The sequence below is a fragment of the Hippoglossus stenolepis genome, chromosome 5, assembly GCF_022539355.2.
Source record: "Hippoglossus stenolepis isolate QCI-W04-F060 chromosome 5, HSTE1.2, whole genome shotgun sequence".
Lineage (NCBI taxonomy): Eukaryota > Metazoa > Chordata > Actinopteri > Pleuronectiformes > Pleuronectidae > Hippoglossus > Hippoglossus stenolepis.
This window is the reverse complement of record NC_061487.1, coordinates 23,139,998-23,159,178: the sequence shown is the minus strand read 5'-3', so window position 1 is coordinate 23,159,178 and position 19,181 is coordinate 23,139,998. Positions and strand designations below refer to the sequence as shown.

The 19,181-nt window shown below is 43.5% G+C and overlaps 1 protein-coding gene across 1 annotated transcript in view; it reads right to left on the bottom strand.

Annotated features, from left to right (window-relative positions):
• Positions 1-209: 209 nt before the first annotated feature.
• The window catches only part of tmtc2b (transmembrane O-mannosyltransferase targeting cadherins 2b), a 96,564-nt gene continuing 77,592 nt past the window's right edge, over positions 210-19,181 (bottom strand). Inside the window, exons 9-12 of the mRNA XM_035156957.2 lie at positions 15,624-15,705; positions 13,516-13,630; positions 8,888-8,951; positions 210-2,877 (exon numbers count right to left, since the gene is read on the bottom strand). Of these exons, the coding sequence (XP_035012848.2) occupies positions 2,698-2,877; positions 8,888-8,951; positions 13,516-13,630; positions 15,624-15,705 (441 nt within the window). The 3' untranslated portion in view covers positions 210-2,697. The remainder of the gene's footprint in view (positions 2,878-8,887; positions 8,952-13,515; positions 13,631-15,623; positions 15,706-19,181) is intronic.

Below are 19,181 nucleotides of genomic sequence, written 5' to 3'. Positions count from 1 at the left end.
AAACCTGTTCCACAGCGTGCAAGACCACCCCATTAAGTCTGATATCCCACGTGGATTTAAAGGAAACCTCACTTGGAACTGTGGATGTTGCTACAGAGTGCGAAGGCGCACGTGTGTGTTTTTGAATGTAGGCGAATGTTGAAAAATCCACATGAAAAGCATAAATTCATGTGAAATCTACATCAGAAATGGCTTCACGGCAAAACAAAAAGCAGAACACCATAAATTTATTGTGGAAAAAAAGCAACATTGAGAGACAAAGGTCTTATTCTGGCACATTGTTCATTTTTATATTAGAAAAAGGAGGAAAAAAAGGCTACAAATCTTCATAATTTATACAAATACAACAACTTTTCAAAAATAAATCTTTAATTTAGTAAACGCTCTGTGAACAAGTTTCTGCAATAACCCACCGCTTGAGATCCCTGAGCAGAGACACAGAGTGAACCTTTTTTTTTTTTGTTTGTTTTTTTTACATCGTCACTCAAGCAATAACAATTATCAGTGTTTGTTCAAGAACACTTTATATACACAGGAGAAATTAGCACATGGGTTGTTTTTTTTGTGATGTGAGGGAGGGATGAATGTGAATTGTGATTATTTTACTCGACAAGTGATCACAGTCATAAACAGAACAGTGCGGACACCATTTTGACTGCAAGTGACAAATATATATTCAAGGTGCTTTTTAAATGGGCCCACTCAAGTGTTTTGTGAGTTTTTTCTTTTCTAACACATACGACATATCTGCTCACTTCCTTCATCTTACATGTAAAAACACAGTGCCAGCTGATTCTGTTGCTGAGGTAACACAAAGCAATAACTTACAATGTAATAAACTGAGGACACAGACAGTTCAGGAGGTTTTTCTGATCACAAATACTGCACATATTCGTACTTCTGGGGAGGTGTCATCTCATTTAACGTCATTGCTGACATCGACGGCAAACAAGCAGATGTTAATTACACAGAATATCTACAAAAATGAGACCTTGAGACAGAGAACTGAGGGTTGACAATATGGGAAAATCTGGGCCTATGTTTTAAATACGGGTGTGTACATGAACGGTACTCATTGAGCAAGACGTGCATAATGTTCGCAGACTCTCAGCAAAGACCCAGAATAACAATTTGAGCCCTAACATTTTCATTATTGTTGGAAAAAGCATGTTTAGTGGACATTTTGTGGACTGTTGCAGTTGCCCCATAAGATTACATTGTAGCCACTGCTGGGTTGATTCTACAAGTTTTTCATTTACACACCAAGATTCATAAACATAGGGCCTAGACTGAAAAATACCAGAGTTCCCCTTTAATGTAACAAACCAAATTTCCTCAGCGTCGGAGCTTCCATTGGCTACTTTTTTGCTGCATGGTTTTTCTGTATAATATACACAACGTAGATATATATTAGGATTCATTTATATAAACACAATGAAATTAGTTTTTATTCCAACACAAACGTTAAAACATTTCCCTCAAGACGTGCGCTAAGTCTCGTGCCATGAGATGAAAAAAATGTGCATCGGCATTGCTCCTGTATTTGGTTAGAAGTTTTCCTTCATCTGTTTCAGCTCCACACACGCTCCTCGCTGGAAGCAGCAGTATGGAGACGACGCACCCATAACTACCGTACCGTTGTTTTCTGTGACTTCCATGGGAAGGGTATCTCAATAATTCCGTTTAGAGCTTCTTCATGTTGTCAACGAACACGTTTCTATGGCGACTTGGCTTCTTTAACTGTGAACTAGGAGAAGCAGTAGGGGTCAAAATGCCGCCTGCATGCTACTGCACACTGCTAAAGAAGATTCACACCATTTATTATAAGGCATTACAGTGTGAAATGAGTCCCACTTCCTTCACTTCTTTTTACTTTTCCTGCCAAAACAAGACAAATACAAGTCTGTGTGGAGCTTTTAGAGGCTGTTGTTGTGCTGTGATGGCTAATAAACTGAATTCCCTTTTTAAAGTTGACGACAAACGTCCGGGGCGTCTGCGACAAATGGTTTAAAATAACGGTGCTAATTTCCATTCCTTCATTATGAAGTGTGTGTAATCTCACGAGTAAAAAACAAACCCACTGAGGATGTGAAAAACAAAAATACACAGACTCAAAACTTCACTGGAGATTTTGGACGGCGTCCAGTTCTTCATATTATCTCATTTTCTTCATTACCAAGATTGAATATCTGATCAAAACTTTATTAAATCCTGATGAAAAATACCCTCAGTGCTTCGCTCTGAGATCTCGTTTGTACTTTGTCTCGCTGCTGCTCGGGGACAAATCAGTACGACCCTTTTGAACTACAATTGCTTATTTAAGTGACTTAATTCATCACAAATGTTGACGGATGTACCTATGGTCTCGCTCCTGGTTCAAGTGCTCTAGTTAGAAAAAAGAAAAGTAGAAAGAAAAAAAAAAGGTTCCTGTGGGAGCACTTATTTTAAAGAAAGTTCCAAAGAGTCCAAAAACTGCCCGGAGCCGGCCAAACTGTGAGCAATGCTTCTGAGAAGAGCTGCTGGCCTGAGGTGTATGCAGAGCTCAGGAGTCATTACGAGGGCTGCGCGGCACAATCACGCCCTCCCTGAGCCTCCTCCATGTCTCCTGGAAGAGAGGAGCGAACAAGGAGCGCAGGGGCCGGCCTCTCCTCCGGGTCCGGCACACACGTGGCAGGTACTCGAGGCGGGGGGAGGAGCTCAGGGGCTCATCGTCCTCAGGCCCTGTTTCTCCATGATGTTCCACAGCTTGCGCAAGTTGGACTGGGTGATGGCGTCGTCGGGTTTCAGTTGGAGCGCTCGGAGGTAATTGGCTTCAGCCTCTTGCAGCTTCCCGTTGAGGTGGAGGATCGCCCCCAGGTTCATCAGAGCTGCAGGATACTGAAAGCGAAAAAAGAAGACACCTCAGACGAGCTTCAAGCAAAAAGAAGACACAGCCTGTACTCTTCAAGAACAGCAACACAGGACATTCTATTATTAAACAGTAGATGTGGGACAGTCCGTATTAACAGTGATTCAGTTTTTGAGGGACAGAAAGACCGAGCTGGCATAATAACAGTTATTTACTCATCACAAAATGTCTGTTTAAAGAAATTATTCATTGAATTTTTCAAATCAGAGGCCGTGAATTTATGAGATGAATAATGCAAGTGAAGTCATAACTATTCATACTTTGGGGGAAGGGATGTGGAGAGTACTACGCCATTCAAATGTTTTATATCACTGAGTCACATGGAATGCACTTAAACAGATTGAAAAACTCTTTAAATTCAACGTGTGTGGATATATAAAATAAGAAATAAACAGTTTTATTGTCCTTTCAAATGAAGCAGGCTTGTAATAGCACATCTCGGTCATCGTGGGAGGCTTCGCAGCACGCGATCGGGTTCCTGTTTGTCAGATCGCCACCCAGGCTGCGGTGCCGTGTTTGGAGCCCGGTAACCGCGCTGCTTTGTGCGTCCCTGTGTCACGTCTGTGGCCGCGCATGTCAGAGGGAGCAGCCACTTTGAAGTGGGCCGAGCTGAACATGCTGTGTACTCCTGCTGGAGCCACGGGGCAGAATCATCAGCAGCGGCAGCGCTGACGAGCCGGTGAGTCATGAGGGTGTAAGTGTTCGGAGCACAATCACTGTAAAGACTTCAAAGTTTCCAGGCCGAGGTGTAGAGTCCGTAGTTGATGGAAAAAACGTGCAATAATGTCAAGAAGCTACTGTTTTACTGCTAAGACGGTTTTAATTCCAGTAATTGTTGATTCCTAGGAAACAAGGAGCAGCCAAATAAAACAGTTGGCAGTAAAAACTTTTACTGCCGTGTTCGTGACTTCCTTTCTATTATTATTACCTCATACATAATTGTCACATGGAAGTGCACATAGTTGTGGCATCTTGACATTTACTAATGTGCTCGATACCTCAAGCCTTCATTTCTTTCTCACGGCCTATTAACTCATCAACAGTAATTCTCAGGCCATCGTACTTTGCATGAGAGAAAACATATAGTTTTTAAATGTTATGAGAAATCTGTGGAATGTGTGAAATGCACTGGGCTCCAAAAACATTAAAAGCCGTCTTTGCATAACTTCAGGGAATATGAGTCAAACTTTAGTGTTCTTAAACACAAGCAACCACATCACTTTTCCTTCCATGTATTTAAGTGAGTTTGAATCATTTCCACATTCAAGGTGCAGATATCCAGACATTTTCAGAGAGGCGCCATTTATCTCATTTTGACCAAGTTGCGTCAACTACCCTCCTTCACTGGTTCTTCCCTCGTCTCACAAAACATCTCTGTTTTTCCAGTGTCAAAGTTTCATAATTGATGATCCGTGCATGAGAATTAGATGAGGACGTTCTCCAATGCTGCTTTTCTCATAGGGGGAATAAATCCAAGAGACTCTGGGATAATCATTGTGTCTCTTGCAGAGGAAGAACTTCTCACCTCAACACGTATAAAACATGCAGATGCTTCGACCGCTGCAAAAGGCTGGAATAACCGACACGACTGCAGTCGCTCCGTGACTCCTCGCTCACTTAATGTTGTGCAATTACATTAATCCCCAAGAAAAACAACATTTCTCCTGTGTTTCGGGTTATTATTATTCTTCAGGAGCAGCCAGAGTTCTGGACTTTAATGGTCGGGGGTGATGCTGAGGCTGTTTGGGCTGTAAATTACCTCCTGTTTGACTTGAGGGTCAGACCACAAAATAACGCTCGGGGATCAATTCGCAAGTTTGGGATTTTTACAAGTCACAAAACGCTACGGCCCAAATATAACTGTTTATACATATGGACGTGATTGGAAGTGACACGTTAATACTGGGGCTGCAATGAGGAAGGGACAAGTGGTGTAGGTGTATATGGGAAATTTGTGTTAAGGCCATTGGAGTCAGTGAGGATTTTATTTTTGTTAAGTGAAGTGAAATCATCCTAAGGCCTTAAGAGGCTGTTCAGACCAGGTGTTAACATCTGTCCTGAGTGATCGGAAGTGGTCAGCGTTACGTACAGGTGGGATCTGATCGCTCAACAGACCAACACGCTAGCGGTTAGCTGTAATGCTAAGGAGAAGTTTTCCAAAGAGCTCCAGGACGCTAACTCATTCCTTCACAAAGTACCCGTCAACGGCATGAGCATCGACACACAATGGTCCCGGTTTGGGAGTTTTAAACTGTGGTTGCCTTGTATGTGAGTTTCCATAGCAACAACCGTAACAACAATAGAAATCCGATAAAAAAAAACTAACAAACAAAAGAGGATACGCACCATCTGAAAGAAGATTATGAAAATACAAATTTCGGCTTCAAATATCAACACTGACACACACACACAAATCTATGTGAACGTGATTATTTGCATGTGGAGCAGGGACGTGAGATCACAAGTGATCACAGGAGACACATTCAGGTCGCATGTAAATTCCAGGTGTGAACACACATACTTGTGATCTGATCTCTCTGGACGGATGTTAACTCCAGGTCTGAACGGGGCCTACGAGGTCAGTCAGGTTATATAGAAACATGGCTCGGAGCGAGACATTTAAGTGACAATGATCAAACGACACCCTGATGCTTGGCTCCATGAGACGGCCCCTCCTTGCTGGCAGACTCACTCAGGAATGTCTCAGTGACGATTCCTGCTTCTCTTTGGCCCAGAGCAACACGGTGATCTCACATGGAACGACAATGGTTTGAAAGTATTCCCTTCACAGATAACCAGTGTGACAGTGCTTAAACACAAGTTACACAGCTGTGCCTGGTCTCCACCCCCCTCCTCTCTACTGTCCCCCATTTATCTCCTGATGGCCGCCCACATATTCCCTCCACTGTTGCCAAGCACTTGCTCACTGTGGGAACAGTTGGGTTTCTCTTTATGATACTGCAGGGTCTCAACCGTACTGCGTGAAGCACCTGGAGATTATTGATGCTGTGATTTGGCGCTGCACAAATAAAACTGATATGACTTTAAATTGAATGACACAGGTTGTTGGAGAGGCCAGAGTCAGAAGCCTGTCCAGGAAGGAGTTGGTTCTGGATGGATGAGAAGTTGAAGATGTCTCTGGAATGACTCATAACGACTCTAATAACAAAAAATCTTTGTGAAACTTCCAGAGAAACAAATCAATCAGGAACATGGACGAGAAGCTGACCTCACCTGGCACATCACGCTTTCTGAGATCCTCCAGGATTGATACTAATGAGTGACATTACATATGACGCCCTGAGCGAAGAGTCCTGGGTAGAATATCAAGCGACTCCTGGTTTTCCTCTCAGTGCAGCTGCAGGCTGCGAGTTTTTAAGAGCTCTGTCTCTCCGCCCATGCAGAACTTATTACCGAGTTGAGTTTCCTCGCTCCTGTCTCCCCTGTAGGCTCCCACCTTTGCTCAGCCAACCCTTTCTGCCCCAATTTCACGTAGCTAAGACTTTTAAGATTTATTCCTCTATTTCTGCATTCTCCTTTGCCCTTCTGACACTTGCAACACTCTGCAAAATGTTCCCCTTGTCAAAAAGTTTCCCTTTTTCCTTCATTTCCTGCTGCTCTGTAACCTCTCTGCCTCGCTACCCTTCCCAAAACTGGCATGTAAAGCTGCAGAGTCACGGCCAGATGTGGTGCATATTAGCCTGGGCCGTAAAGCAGCATATGCTTTTAAGACTGCCAGAGTTGAATTTGGAGCTAGATTGGGGAATAACCTGGCCATAATGACTCCAGAAAGGTATTTAAGTCCAGAATATCTGCATGGAGCTTTGAAAGGACAGATGTCACTAGGTGCAGAGAGCAACCAAAGCAAACCAAGCATCCGATAGGATTTAGCTCGTCTAGATAGAGGGGATTGTAGGACTAAGGGACTAAATCCCTTGAATGGAGGGAATTGTCCCCTTTCACTCAGAGCGAGCAGACATATGTGCTTAATACAAAACACCAGTGCCTTTGGAGAGGGAAGAGTCGAGCCGCAGTAGAGCATGAAATGACAAATGAAGATGGACAGGGTACATGGCTTAAGTCAAGTCGCATCGCAGTGAACAAAGGAGAATGGTAAAGACGACGGATGAAGATGCTAAATTACGATTGTGCATCATCTGCAAGCAATACAAATGCCAAGAGGCGTCCAAGCAAAAGTGACCAAGTAGGGATTTGTAAAATTACAGATGCCAAGTAAACTGACATGTGATCATTACACTGGTCTGGTCCTGAAATAGAGCTGTGGGAACCACAGACATCCCCGGCATGTATTTTAAAGCAGAAGATCAGGGGACTGCACAACAATGGGTCTCACATTGGCCGATATGTCCCTGCAGAGTCGAGCTGCTTTCAGACACGCACTGAACTGGGGACATTTTCCTGAAATATTCCGGAGGAGCTGGAAAAAAACGCAAATGTCCAAGTCCGTGTCTTCGGACGTTTTCCAGAACTTTTCCAGCCAGCCCCTAGTAAATGTCAGGAAAATGTACTGAGCAAGTGGGTGTGTTGATGATGTTTCCAACACATGACAAACGCAAAACTGTAAAAAACTAATATATATTTTTAAAAAGGGAAGAAAAAGAAGTACATTAGAATAAAAAAGAGGAGCCATGAACATAGAAGATGCCGACGATGATGTGAACTTGGAAAGACAACGAGATTTAGAGCTTTTGGTGATAAGGGCCAATGCCGGCGTGGATCTGCATCATGGATGAATTAAGAGAACTGGGTGTGGAACTTGCTTTCATTTCATTGGAAGCTGCTAACTCAGTATCTACGCAAAAAATATTTTCACAATATTTGCATCCAAATGGTTATTAATCAATTATTCACAACTAATAGTTTGCTTTGTTTGAATGTGGCATTTTACCTGTCACCAGTTTTGTAGACTTGCTCGTCTATAGGGAAAATGTTTTGTTGATGCTGTTCATTTGTATCTGAAATGTCATCAAGGGTCAACAACTCAGCAGTGACCTGTCTGACAGCCGGGAGAGAGCAGCACCTTCACAGATTGTTTTCAAAGCTACTCTGGCTTCTTATTTTTCCATGAGCTTGGTTTTGTTTGGAACCACCGAGTCCTCATATGTTATGTTGAAAATCTGAACTTTTCCTCTGAAGATTCCCAAATCTATAAACAGAGATCAAACGTAAAAAAAGTGTTCCCACAGCACAAAGAACAGTCTGTACCGCACTAATGAAATTTAACTAATGGAAATATTCCCACAATTCACCTTAAGCACATTAAATTTGAGTGTGATTAAAGTGGAGCGGATAAAAACACATTATTTTTCTTATCTTCCATCTGGTTTTAATTAGATGTTAAAAATTGCTTTGGCAAAAGATGAACATTACGTCAACGCTGAGGGGACAGGAGCTCAATTTCATGGTTTCTGTGGAGATTTCAAAATCATCCTATTGTTACCCTCAAGTTTATCTTTTTCTTTTTGTTTGTTTAAGGTCTGTGTGCATGCAGAACCAAACTTTATTGTCTGTATAGCACTGTCCAGATATATTTTGATCATAAAATCCTCAACTGATGTCTTGTAATCAAGACACAGGAACAAACAGGGTGACCACATGCCAAACATATTTTGCTCCCTCTGCGGCCCTCACTCAAACCAATGGACTCGACCCCCATTTCGTTTTCAAGATGTCAAAGTCCTCTCACCGAGTGTTATTATCATTATTCTTTTCAATTTAGTTACCCAGGCTCCTCCTTTGAAGCTGTTGATGGATGGTGCACAAACAGACCTCTGAGCTCAGTCGAACCCGATGCCCTTACAGACCCAAACCCTTCCCAAGACCCACTGACAATGACGGCCGTTGTGAGGAGGCAGACTGGGCAGTGATAACATGGGAGAGCCATTCAGAGTGTGATTGCATAGTGTCCATCAGGGTAAACAGTAATGTGGGTGATTAGCTGGTTGTGGCTGTACTCACATTGGGCCTCAGGCTTGCTGCTTGTCCGTAGTACCTCTCGGCTGCTTCATTTAGGCTGGCTTGTCTGCAAAGGGAAAACAGAGAGAGAGGCGATCATTACTCATCTTTATTGCTCCTGGCTAAGCATGAGGCCTTGAACCCGGCGTGTTTACTAGCGCTAAGGGGTCACCGAGAAAATAGCAGGAGGGAACAGCAATGAGGGATGAGAAAAGCCGTTTCCATTCGCACGTAGGTTTCTCATCTGATAGGATCTCACGTTTGATAACATCTGTGCTGACCAATGCGCTGGAAGCTCTTTCTGTTCTAATTGAACCTCGTGGTCAGGACATTTGGCTCATTGGACAACTCATGAAATCTCGACAACAATCCGAGGCTGATCAGAAATATTCAACGTACACTTCTGTATAGCGTAACTGTGGTTTGGCACACAGGACAGCGTCTGCAACACTGATGTGAAAACAGTATGGAGGATCATTCGTGCTCCATGCACCAAAATATGTCGTATATTCTGCACTAGCACAAAAAGGGTTTTTGGACAGATGGCTTGTCGGCATGAGTCCGTGCATGGAACCATAAATACTTTGTTCCTGAGGACATAAAACCTGCAGTCAAGACAAAAATGTCCCGTGTTATGCTCCGTGTCTTCCTTCATAATCCGCGGCTGTTATACACAAATCTGTGGCTCCAGTGTCACAAAGAGTTTCCTGTTATTAATTCTCCCGTATCTCAGAAATCACCTTTATGGTCCACAGCTGCACGCTTGTCACTGATGGTAACAATTGTCTCATTACAAACAAAGTTTGACGAAGTCAAGGACAGAGTGGGTGACGGCCGCCTGCAGAGCCCCTGAAGTCGTAAAGATCAAAGCAGGCGAGGCCGTTGGAAGCAGTTTCATTTGGGCTGTCGCAGCCTGTTAAGGTATCATCATCCATGTGGTCTCAGATAAAAGGAAAAGCTTTTAGGTGAGGATTACCAGGTCAGCAGCCTACGTATACAAATGGTATTTTATGTATGGTTTGAAAAAACACAGTCTTATGCTTCCTCACTGATGAATGAATAGAGAATTTACTGTATGTTTTTAGTTAGATGTAGCCTGTGACACATTACAGTGTAAAAGGTAATAACTATGCTTACTGCTTTTTACTTATTTCTCACTATCCTGCTAATTCAACTCATATGATGGGAGTAAAATTCTTGTTTTGCCGAAGATAAATATATAACTACATTCACTACTTGTGGGGGGTTGGGGTAGATAAGCAGAGCCTCCCATGATGCTGTAGACACAAAATAAGTCGTGTTCCATACATATTATTGGGGAGACATTACTTGGTACATGTCAGAAGTATTTCAGCTCTTTTCTTAGTTTCATAGTGTTTGAGCTACAGTTATAGTTACTGGTGTAAATGATAGCAGACCGATCTAGTTATTATCATAGACTGTAAATAAAGATGTTCGACAAACGCTCCCCAAATCAAGCCAAAGCATCTCAATCACCACCTGGTGGCCGGCTGCAGTGGAGGTTATAACCTTAATCTCCTCCGTGTTAGTGGAGTAGACATGGACCAAGCTAAAAAGTCAAGGTGTTTCGATTGCTTAAATCATTTAGTCTAATTGACGTGGGCTTAAAATAGCAATTAGTCAAACTAAACATTCTTTGTTGTGCTTACTTGATCTATCTGGGGCTGTTTTCTGAATTCTACTGAGTAAACACAACTACTTAGTTAAGTCAAACAAACTTGTTTTACTTTAACGGCTAAAACTTGGAGAGAAAATGTTAATTTCACTTGTCATTTAAGTAAATATAAAAAAGTTAATAAACAAGTGGAAATAAAGTAAACATAACTGAAGACTAATTATATGTACTCACCTTTTACAAGGCAATCAGATTTCTAGATTTATTCTGAGTTAGATCAACTTGTCAGACTTTACAGTCGACCGTCATTCCCACGTCTGGAGCCACGACCCAAACATAACTTAAAAAACAGAATTTCGATTTCATCCTCCACTTTATCCGCTAACATACTTCAGATATACTTCAGATGCCACTTCTGTTTATTTTTTTAGCGCAGCTGAATTTTTCCAGCCCCCCGAAAAAAAAAAAGAAGCATTTTACATTCCAGCAGAGTTCCAGACACTGACTCCAGTTGCTGAATTTGTCCTGAGACTATAAATGTGGGTTTGGCGTCCAACCACAACCATATGTTTGTTTGCCAGCACAATATTTAGAAAGCACAATCCTTCTGAGGGAGAAAACGCACCAATCTAATTCCATAATATCATTATCGCATTTATAAACACATTATCAGAGGCGAGCTGGAGAGCTGCCACACCATGAGCAGAGGAGCAGCACAAACTCCTCGGGTTTGTCTGCGGGTTGTGAGAGAGCAGAAGACAATGGAGGCCAAGTATGTGAACCGCTGCCTGGGTTTGAAGAGCCGGCGTGAGACGACAGGAGCGAAGGGACGAGAAGAGGAGTGATGGGAAAATGGAGCAGGAATGAAGTTGAACAAAATAAAGAAAAAACACACGGGGGAAATTTTTGACCATATTTCATTTCAGCAGCTCGACCGCTGATCTTTTTTTACTCTCCCGTCTTGTTGTGTAGACATGCTTCATTAACCTCAGACATGCACAATCCACTTCAGTGACAGTGCGGCTCATGATACATGCTGTGGGACATCGCTGGATACTAATGACTGAATGAACAAATAGCATTTACCACAACAGCCAGATATTTGGGCTTAAACCGCATCTGTCTCCAGCAGAGAATCCCATTTTTCTGTGTTGAAACGCAACACTGAACATCGACATCTTCCCCCGAGGGTAATACCGACTGTGCAGTGCCCCTAATGTAACTTACTACCAATTCTTCTTGTTATTATCATAATAGCGTTATCAAGTCAAACCAATTTAAACAATTTGGAAGCTGAAATATGGACAAATTGCCATGTCTAACATCATGACATGCTGGTAACGTACAAATCTTTCGGAGCCGCAGTTGAAATGTTCCCTTGCGCGTAGCCCTCGCTGATTGTTGATACTGTTCTGTGCGCTTACAGAGTAGAAATACTCCCTCGCGAGTATGGTTTTATGTGTGTGTATAATGTGCGTGGGCATGGTTTTAACGTACATACGCCAGATTGAATAAACGCCATACTATCCCCACTGACCTTTCCATTAACCAGCTTTTCTTTTCCGACATTCACGCTCTAAAAAAGAGGCAGTTTAAAAAAATAAACATTGTTTGAATGAAATTGTTCGTCCAAAAAGGCAAGAGCTCAAGAGAGCAATAAAAGACATTTGCACATCTGAGAGCTTCCGTCCCTCCTTTTAACCCCCCCACTCCTTCCACTGTGTAGATTCACTTGTGTCCCCACCAACCGAGGGCCTTTCCACGTCTGCGTCCAAGACAAACAACATAAAGAACATGAGCTGTGGAAGAGTGGGACCCCATGCCAAGCGAGCGGAAAGGAGTTCAGCCCCAAACACTGCTTGACGCTCTCTTTAGCTGCCAGGGGTCCGGACCCTGGAAGAGGCTCTCAGCACTGAAAGCTGTTGGTGGTGAAGATTCTGCCTGATCGCACCGGTGGGGGGAAGAGCTATGCATACAACAGCTGTGTAGCCGTGCTTAAGTCTCGGCCAATGCATCAGCAGTTTTATCAGACTTTTTGTCTTTATTTGCCAACGTTTCCTTGACCTTTGACCAAAGATATTGTGTTCACAAGACTGTGACAGACGAACAACATGAAAACATAATGCCTGTGGGCTCGACCAATGGCTGCTGCCGACGCGTAGCTACAAAACTTAGGCATATAAAAAGTGCTATTATCTAACAGGTGGAAATGTGAGCAAGTTGAAGAACATTCCTGTGTACATTATATATGAATCTCATCTTAATGTATTTTCAATGTGGTGATAAAGTGGCCTTGGTGGAGGTTAATGTGTTTTCTGAGTGCTCTTCTAGGTCCAGATATGCAGTCGTGAAATTAAAGAAATCCATATTCCTTCAGCAGGCTGCTGTATTGTTAATGTAAAAGCCCCGAGCCACTCATGATGAGTTTAAATAAGGTAATCTCTGCACTGGGTTATTATACCTCTGTATAATAAGGTTTATTCAGTCAGTGGAGCAATGCACTGTACGTTGGCACGTTTCTGTATTTACAAATTTCCATTCACGGCTTGCTCTGAGTAACACGACAGCTTGTGAGTAAGTCTCTCGCTGCTCAGAGTCATCAGCTGAACCCTCCACTGATTTGGAGGCAGAGTCTCAGAGAGGAGCCAGCGACAGCAGAGGAGTGAGAGAGAAGGAGAGAGAGCTGCAGAGGAGTGAGAGAGAGAGAGAGCACATGAAGATACATCGCTGAGAAGCACGCTAAGACAAACCAGCAGCTCTCAGGCTGGCACTGCAGCGAGAGGGGAGGATTACAGACCACAGCCAAGTAAATCACACTGGCTGAGGAGAAGTGTAAGCCCCTGGATAAACCGTGCAGACAGAGGACCTCCCTCTCTCATACACAACCTCCCTCTACTCAGCCTTGGAAAAACTGGCCCAACTCCGCATGTGCTTGAGTTATGAAAACCATCATATGTAACAGGAAAAAAAGGCTGAATTCTGATCAAACACTCACCTGAGCATATGGGCTGCACTGAAGACCACATCAAACTCCCCGCTGTCGAGGCGCGCGGCTTTCTCCGCCATCTCCGCCGCTTCCAGCAGCCGGGACTCTTCCAACAAAAACTGACCTGGCAGGGGAGGAGAGAACAGCACCGCGGTGAAATTACCGAGGGTTCCCCAAAGAGGCACGGAGGGATACGCAGCCTCCGAGTGTTGCCTTTGGCCCAGGTGGAGGGACGGCCTTGTCTGCCCCTGAAATAATACGCTGAAACACTAGATCTGAGTGTAGCATACCATCGCTCTCTGGCCATCTCTCAGACCCATTTGTTCTGATTAGCTGACCTTGATTGATCTGTTTGTTTAAGATGAAACTGATTCTCGCTTGGAGGTTTGTGTCGTATTATGGGTGTGGCTGCGTTCGCCATGAGCCTCAGCGGACCCACATAATGAGTCGGGATTATGGAAGCCTGACGAGGGCCGGGAACCGAGGGTGGACCCCTTGCAGCGGTCCGGGCTCAGAGAGAAATGAACACCGTGTTGACTTTGGTTTGCTCGGCTGCTGTAGCAGGATGCTAAACCACCGAGTGAACCTCAGCATATTTTCCTTAATAACCGTGGATGAAACTGAAGCTGTTAGTCGAGGCCCGAGGTGAGAGGCAGACTCAAAATGAGGCTTCGGACCATGAGTGAGTGTGAAGCAGCTCCAGGTTAAGAACACCTCTGCATGCAGGGTTTGGGATATCAAAGCAAATCTATGTCTAATAAAGGAAAGACAGCTCCTGCATCAACAAACACGGGAGTCATGAAGCGCTCTGCTATTTTTATACAGACACTTCTCAAAGGGGATCCAAGTGTAACAAGTGTGATATTGTAAGTCCTGCTCATCATGTAGGGGAATGTTGTAAGATCTGGTTTTCAACACAGACCAGAGGCCAGGGCTAAAAAAAACTAAATTAAATCTGAGATCTTTAAATATCGTTTTTAATATCAAATAGATATTAATAGATATTAAAACGATAGAATGCAAATTCATACAAATACAAAATACAAAATTAAAAGGGTGATAAAAAAAAGACAATTTAGCTTTGAAGGATATTTGATTATGTTCCACTTTTTGTCAGAACTTCTCAGCAGTATATTCAAAAATAATAAGTTAGAAAATCATTAATTCATTCATATTAATTGAAAGTTTTCCTATTATCAACACCCGGTTACGAGACAATGCCTTTAATGACTGTAGCTATAGCACAGTGACAGTAGTCCACAGATATTAGCAATAGGTGTAAATTAAAAAGGGGAAGTTTTAATACTTTCCAAGGAACTTGATAGAAACTTGGCTTGGAAATACTTTTCATGACTTCAAGATACCCTGAAACTTTTAGAGATTTATATGCAGAATCTATTATAAAAGGCACAACCCTATTTTATTCAATTCTATCTCAGATAATACAACAATGTTCAGCTGTAAATATATGAATCTGTTCGATGAATGTTTGAGTCTGAGCTAAAGGAAGTTCACGTATTTTCATTTTATTTTCATTTTATCGTGTGTCGCAAACCGTTGAAGACTGAGCCTGTTTTTCATCGCTTCCTTCCTTCCAGGTGACAACTCAAGACAAATAGTACTTCAACTAAATGCAAGAATCCACCATTAGCCTGGCACAGATCATTTTGAATGTCAGACTCAAGCTGGTGCGAAGATACAGAGCTGACAAATCACAAAACGGCGTTTCAGACACACGAGGTTACGAAGCTTCACAAGGAATTAATCGTCGTGTCAGTTCATTCAAACTCGATCTGACTAGAAGAGTAAAGAGCACTTTCAAGTCGTGTGAGACAGGAGAGACGCTGAAATTGTCACGTTCCATATTTCCATCAAATAAAAGAGAACAATCAGAGGAAATCATCCTTGTTGCACCTTATGACCCCCCCCCCCACAAATCACGGACAGACCGACACTGTGGCTGATTGGAGGAAGAGACGCCAATGGGGTCAGCCGACAAGCAACATGAAAAGGTGTGTAAGTTCCTGCCTTTGTGCATGTGCGTATGAAATGGCTGTAAGAATAAAGTCAGGATAAAAAAAAAGGAATAATAATAAAAATTAAAAATTAAAACTTACCATAATGCATGTAGCAGTTGCCTTTTGAGGGATCAAGCTGAATGGCCTTCAAGAAGTACCTCTCTGCTTCTGTCTTCTGACCCTGAGAGACGCAGAATCAATACAGTGTCATTTATTGTCTCAAGCGCTGCTCAGAACAAGTCATTCTAAAAAAACAAGACACTCAGCTCAGTGTCCAAAATACCTCTGTGTACCTAGTGTCTCTCTCCAAGCCACAGACCTACTCTAACAATAAATACTAATAAACAGACACGAAACACGTGGACCACGAGTGTTTTTCTTTCGAGCTCATGTGTCGTCCTGTCAAAGTAGGCGCAGTCGTGCTTGGCCCGGCGGAGCAGACGGGGCAGAGGCTTATTCATTACACACTTTTTATCTGGGCAAATAACACTTCCAGGGTTTGACCGCAGAACGCCAGCGTGTGTGGCCCCGACCGCTGTGAAACAAGCCAGAGAGCGGTGGAGGGAAATGGAGCGGCAGGGTCGGAGAGGCGAGGAGGGAAGAGACAGAGAGGCTCACGTGTCTGTAGGAATCCATACAGGTGCATGGCACGCACACAGAGGTTTGTGTGTGTGTGTGTGTGTGTGTGTGTGTGTGTGTGTGTGTGTGTGTGTGTGCTACAGTAGGGAGGCATTGTGCGGCAGTGGTTAACAAGGTTCCCTGTTTGATCCCAGTTCGTCTGGAGTCTTTTTTATGTATTTTTTCTTGTCTGCCTGTTTTTTCTCTGGGTAAACGATCTTCCTACCAGACGTTAATTACAGACTCTACATTGACCATAGGTGTGAATGTGAGAGTGAATAGTTTTTGTGTCTATGTTGGCCCTGAAATACGCTGGAAATCTGCGCAGACAATTTTTTGCTGGGATTTGCTCCAGCTTCCCCAGTAAGAATAAGCTGTATAGTTAATGTATAGTTTACTAGAGTGCGGCTCAGGAAGCAATTTGGGTCCAGTATCCACACACACTTTGTACAGTGGTGTGTCGGGTCTTTAGAGTGATGGATAAATCTATACAGTGCTGGGAGCGTGAGGAGAAACGTCTCTCGTCTCATGTCCTTCGAAACTGTGACATTCAACCAATCCCAGCTCAAACGGCACAGAGCAGCTGGCCAATAGAAACAGCAGCTGGGACCTCTGAGCATTCCTGGTATCAGCCGGCCACCAGATGCCATCTGATCAACAATTAACAACGCACGCTCATCTGTGAAAAGCTGATGTTTAAGCATCAACAATGCAGCCCCCCCGTTAGTGTGTTTCACCCTGAAAGACAATGCATTATCATGAATAATGCATGATATTAAACTGCAGTTCAGCAGTCTATAAAAGCCTGATATAAAATTGAAAGATAGAATAAAATTGAACTAGTCAGTAAAAACGATTCATCTGAATTACTTCAGTCTATTCAAACAGAAGAACAGGCTCGAATCCAATCAGTACAATCTACTATAAATGACGATACTTAGTCGAGCGTACATGTTTTCATCAAGCTGCAGATTCAACAAATACATCATTTTCCTATGTTAATGTGTGAGGGAGGTTTCCCTTGATGCTGTGGAAAGTAAAGCCCGTGCTAAGTATATGTTTAATATCGCTGAATGCGGCCAAGTAGCGATCGCAGTCTGAAAAGCATCATCTCTGTGTATTTACACTCGCAGACGGAGGTGTTTGAGTCGCAGCTGGTTTTATAATAGAGGAGACTGTTTGTTAAACCTCGGAATTAAGCGTTCACACTGGGAAATGAGTTGCAGTTGTTGGTGGATTTAAAAATTTGGATGATGACAGGTCTGAGTGTGATAATGGAGAACACGCTCAGAGGGAGTTTTGTGGGAAGAAGTGACCAGTTAATCATTTGTCATTAGTCCTCGGAAAGTTTTGGCTCCAGAATCTAAAGTTTCTTTCTGTTTCTTTCTGTCTTTCTTCAGTCATGTTGCACATATTTAGATGTTTTACCACCTTTCTACTGCAAAAACACTCAAGTTTTATGAGAATTGTTCTTCTGCGTGTCGCATTGTTGCAATAAAACACGTATTGCCCTGTGGCAGAGGGCGTGTGTCCAATGTTCTGCACATGCCTGGCAAGGTCACAGTCAGTAATGAAAAGATGAAAATATCAGGATGCCGGTTATAGGCCTTACATTTGGCAGCAACCGTTGGATTCAGCTGGGTTTGGTCTTAAAGACGTGGATGGAAGCTAAATTCAGGTCATAGCTTCAGGCTTAAGGCTGCACAACCGCTGAGTTCTAAGTCATGCGAGGCAACCTCACTATCAGCCCCGTGATGCAGTGCTCTCTGATGTAGGTTGTGCTTGGAGCTAAATGCCAATATGCTGATGTTATGTTGGTAAACGTTTACAGTGTTCACCATTTTAGTTCTGTGGGAAAATGGTCTGTATTTATAAAGCCCTGTTCTAGAATTGATGACCACTCAAAGTGCTTTAAAGTACAGGTTATTGTCATTCACCCATTCACACACACACATTCATACTGTGCATGGGCAGCACTTTCTCTATGAGGGGCAATTTCAGGGCATGCAGATGGGGAAGACTGGGATCGAACCATAGATTTGCAGACCTAACCAACCTTCTGGTAAGAGGATGACCAATCTACCCCCTCAGCCACAGCCACCACTGGTGAAGGGATCATGATGATAAACGAGATTTTCCTTATTCAAGTATCAATCCTCTGATCAAACTCTAATGCTTATCCTTGGAGTGTCGCCCAGCCAATCACAGTGCATCACAGGGCCGGCACACACAGACCAACAAACCTTTCACATACACACTGACGATCAATTCAGAATCTCTAATTAACTCAACCCCTTCAAGATGGAACTGAATCTCGTACTGTTAATATGCTAATTAGGAATTTAAAGTTTCTAAAGTGAAACCTGTGTGAAGTGAGAGCTGATGGAAGACGCTCAGCTGAACCGACAAAGACGAAGAAGCCCAGGTTCTGTGACAGCTCCTTGTTGAATTTAAATCACCTCAAGGCCGCGAGCCTATAAGCTGTGGGTGTGTGTGGGAACCGAAAGTGTTTAACATCACCTTTTTTACTGTCTAATATCCACTCGTTCTAGTCACATCACTGGTGTGGACACAAAATCCTCCCTTTTGTCACACACATGCTGAGCTTACTGGTTCGTGCCTCCCACCTCAAATCTCCTGATCGCGTCAGATAAAGTGCAGATGTAGCTCTGGCTCTGTGGGTGCCGAGGTTATTATGAACCAAGCCTGCATCCTATTAGCGGAGGAAATGACAAGTGGATGACTGACAACGCCGCGAGCATCACGGCGAGCGTGTCCATCTCCGCGCCCGGAACACATCCTGCCTCCCCATGGTGTCAGCGGAGGTGTGGAGGGGTCAGCTCAGCAGGGGGCGCGATACTGATCTGTGGGATGAACTTTCCCCTTCCTTTCCTATTTTGTTCCTCCCCTCATCCACAAATCACAGCAACTGTTCTCTCTCTGCGCCTCAGCTTCCAGCGCAGCTCCGCCGGCGTCCGCTCACCCCTCCCTGACCCGGCTGTCGAGCCTTATCTCGCAGCCTCTCCACCTCCCCCCGCG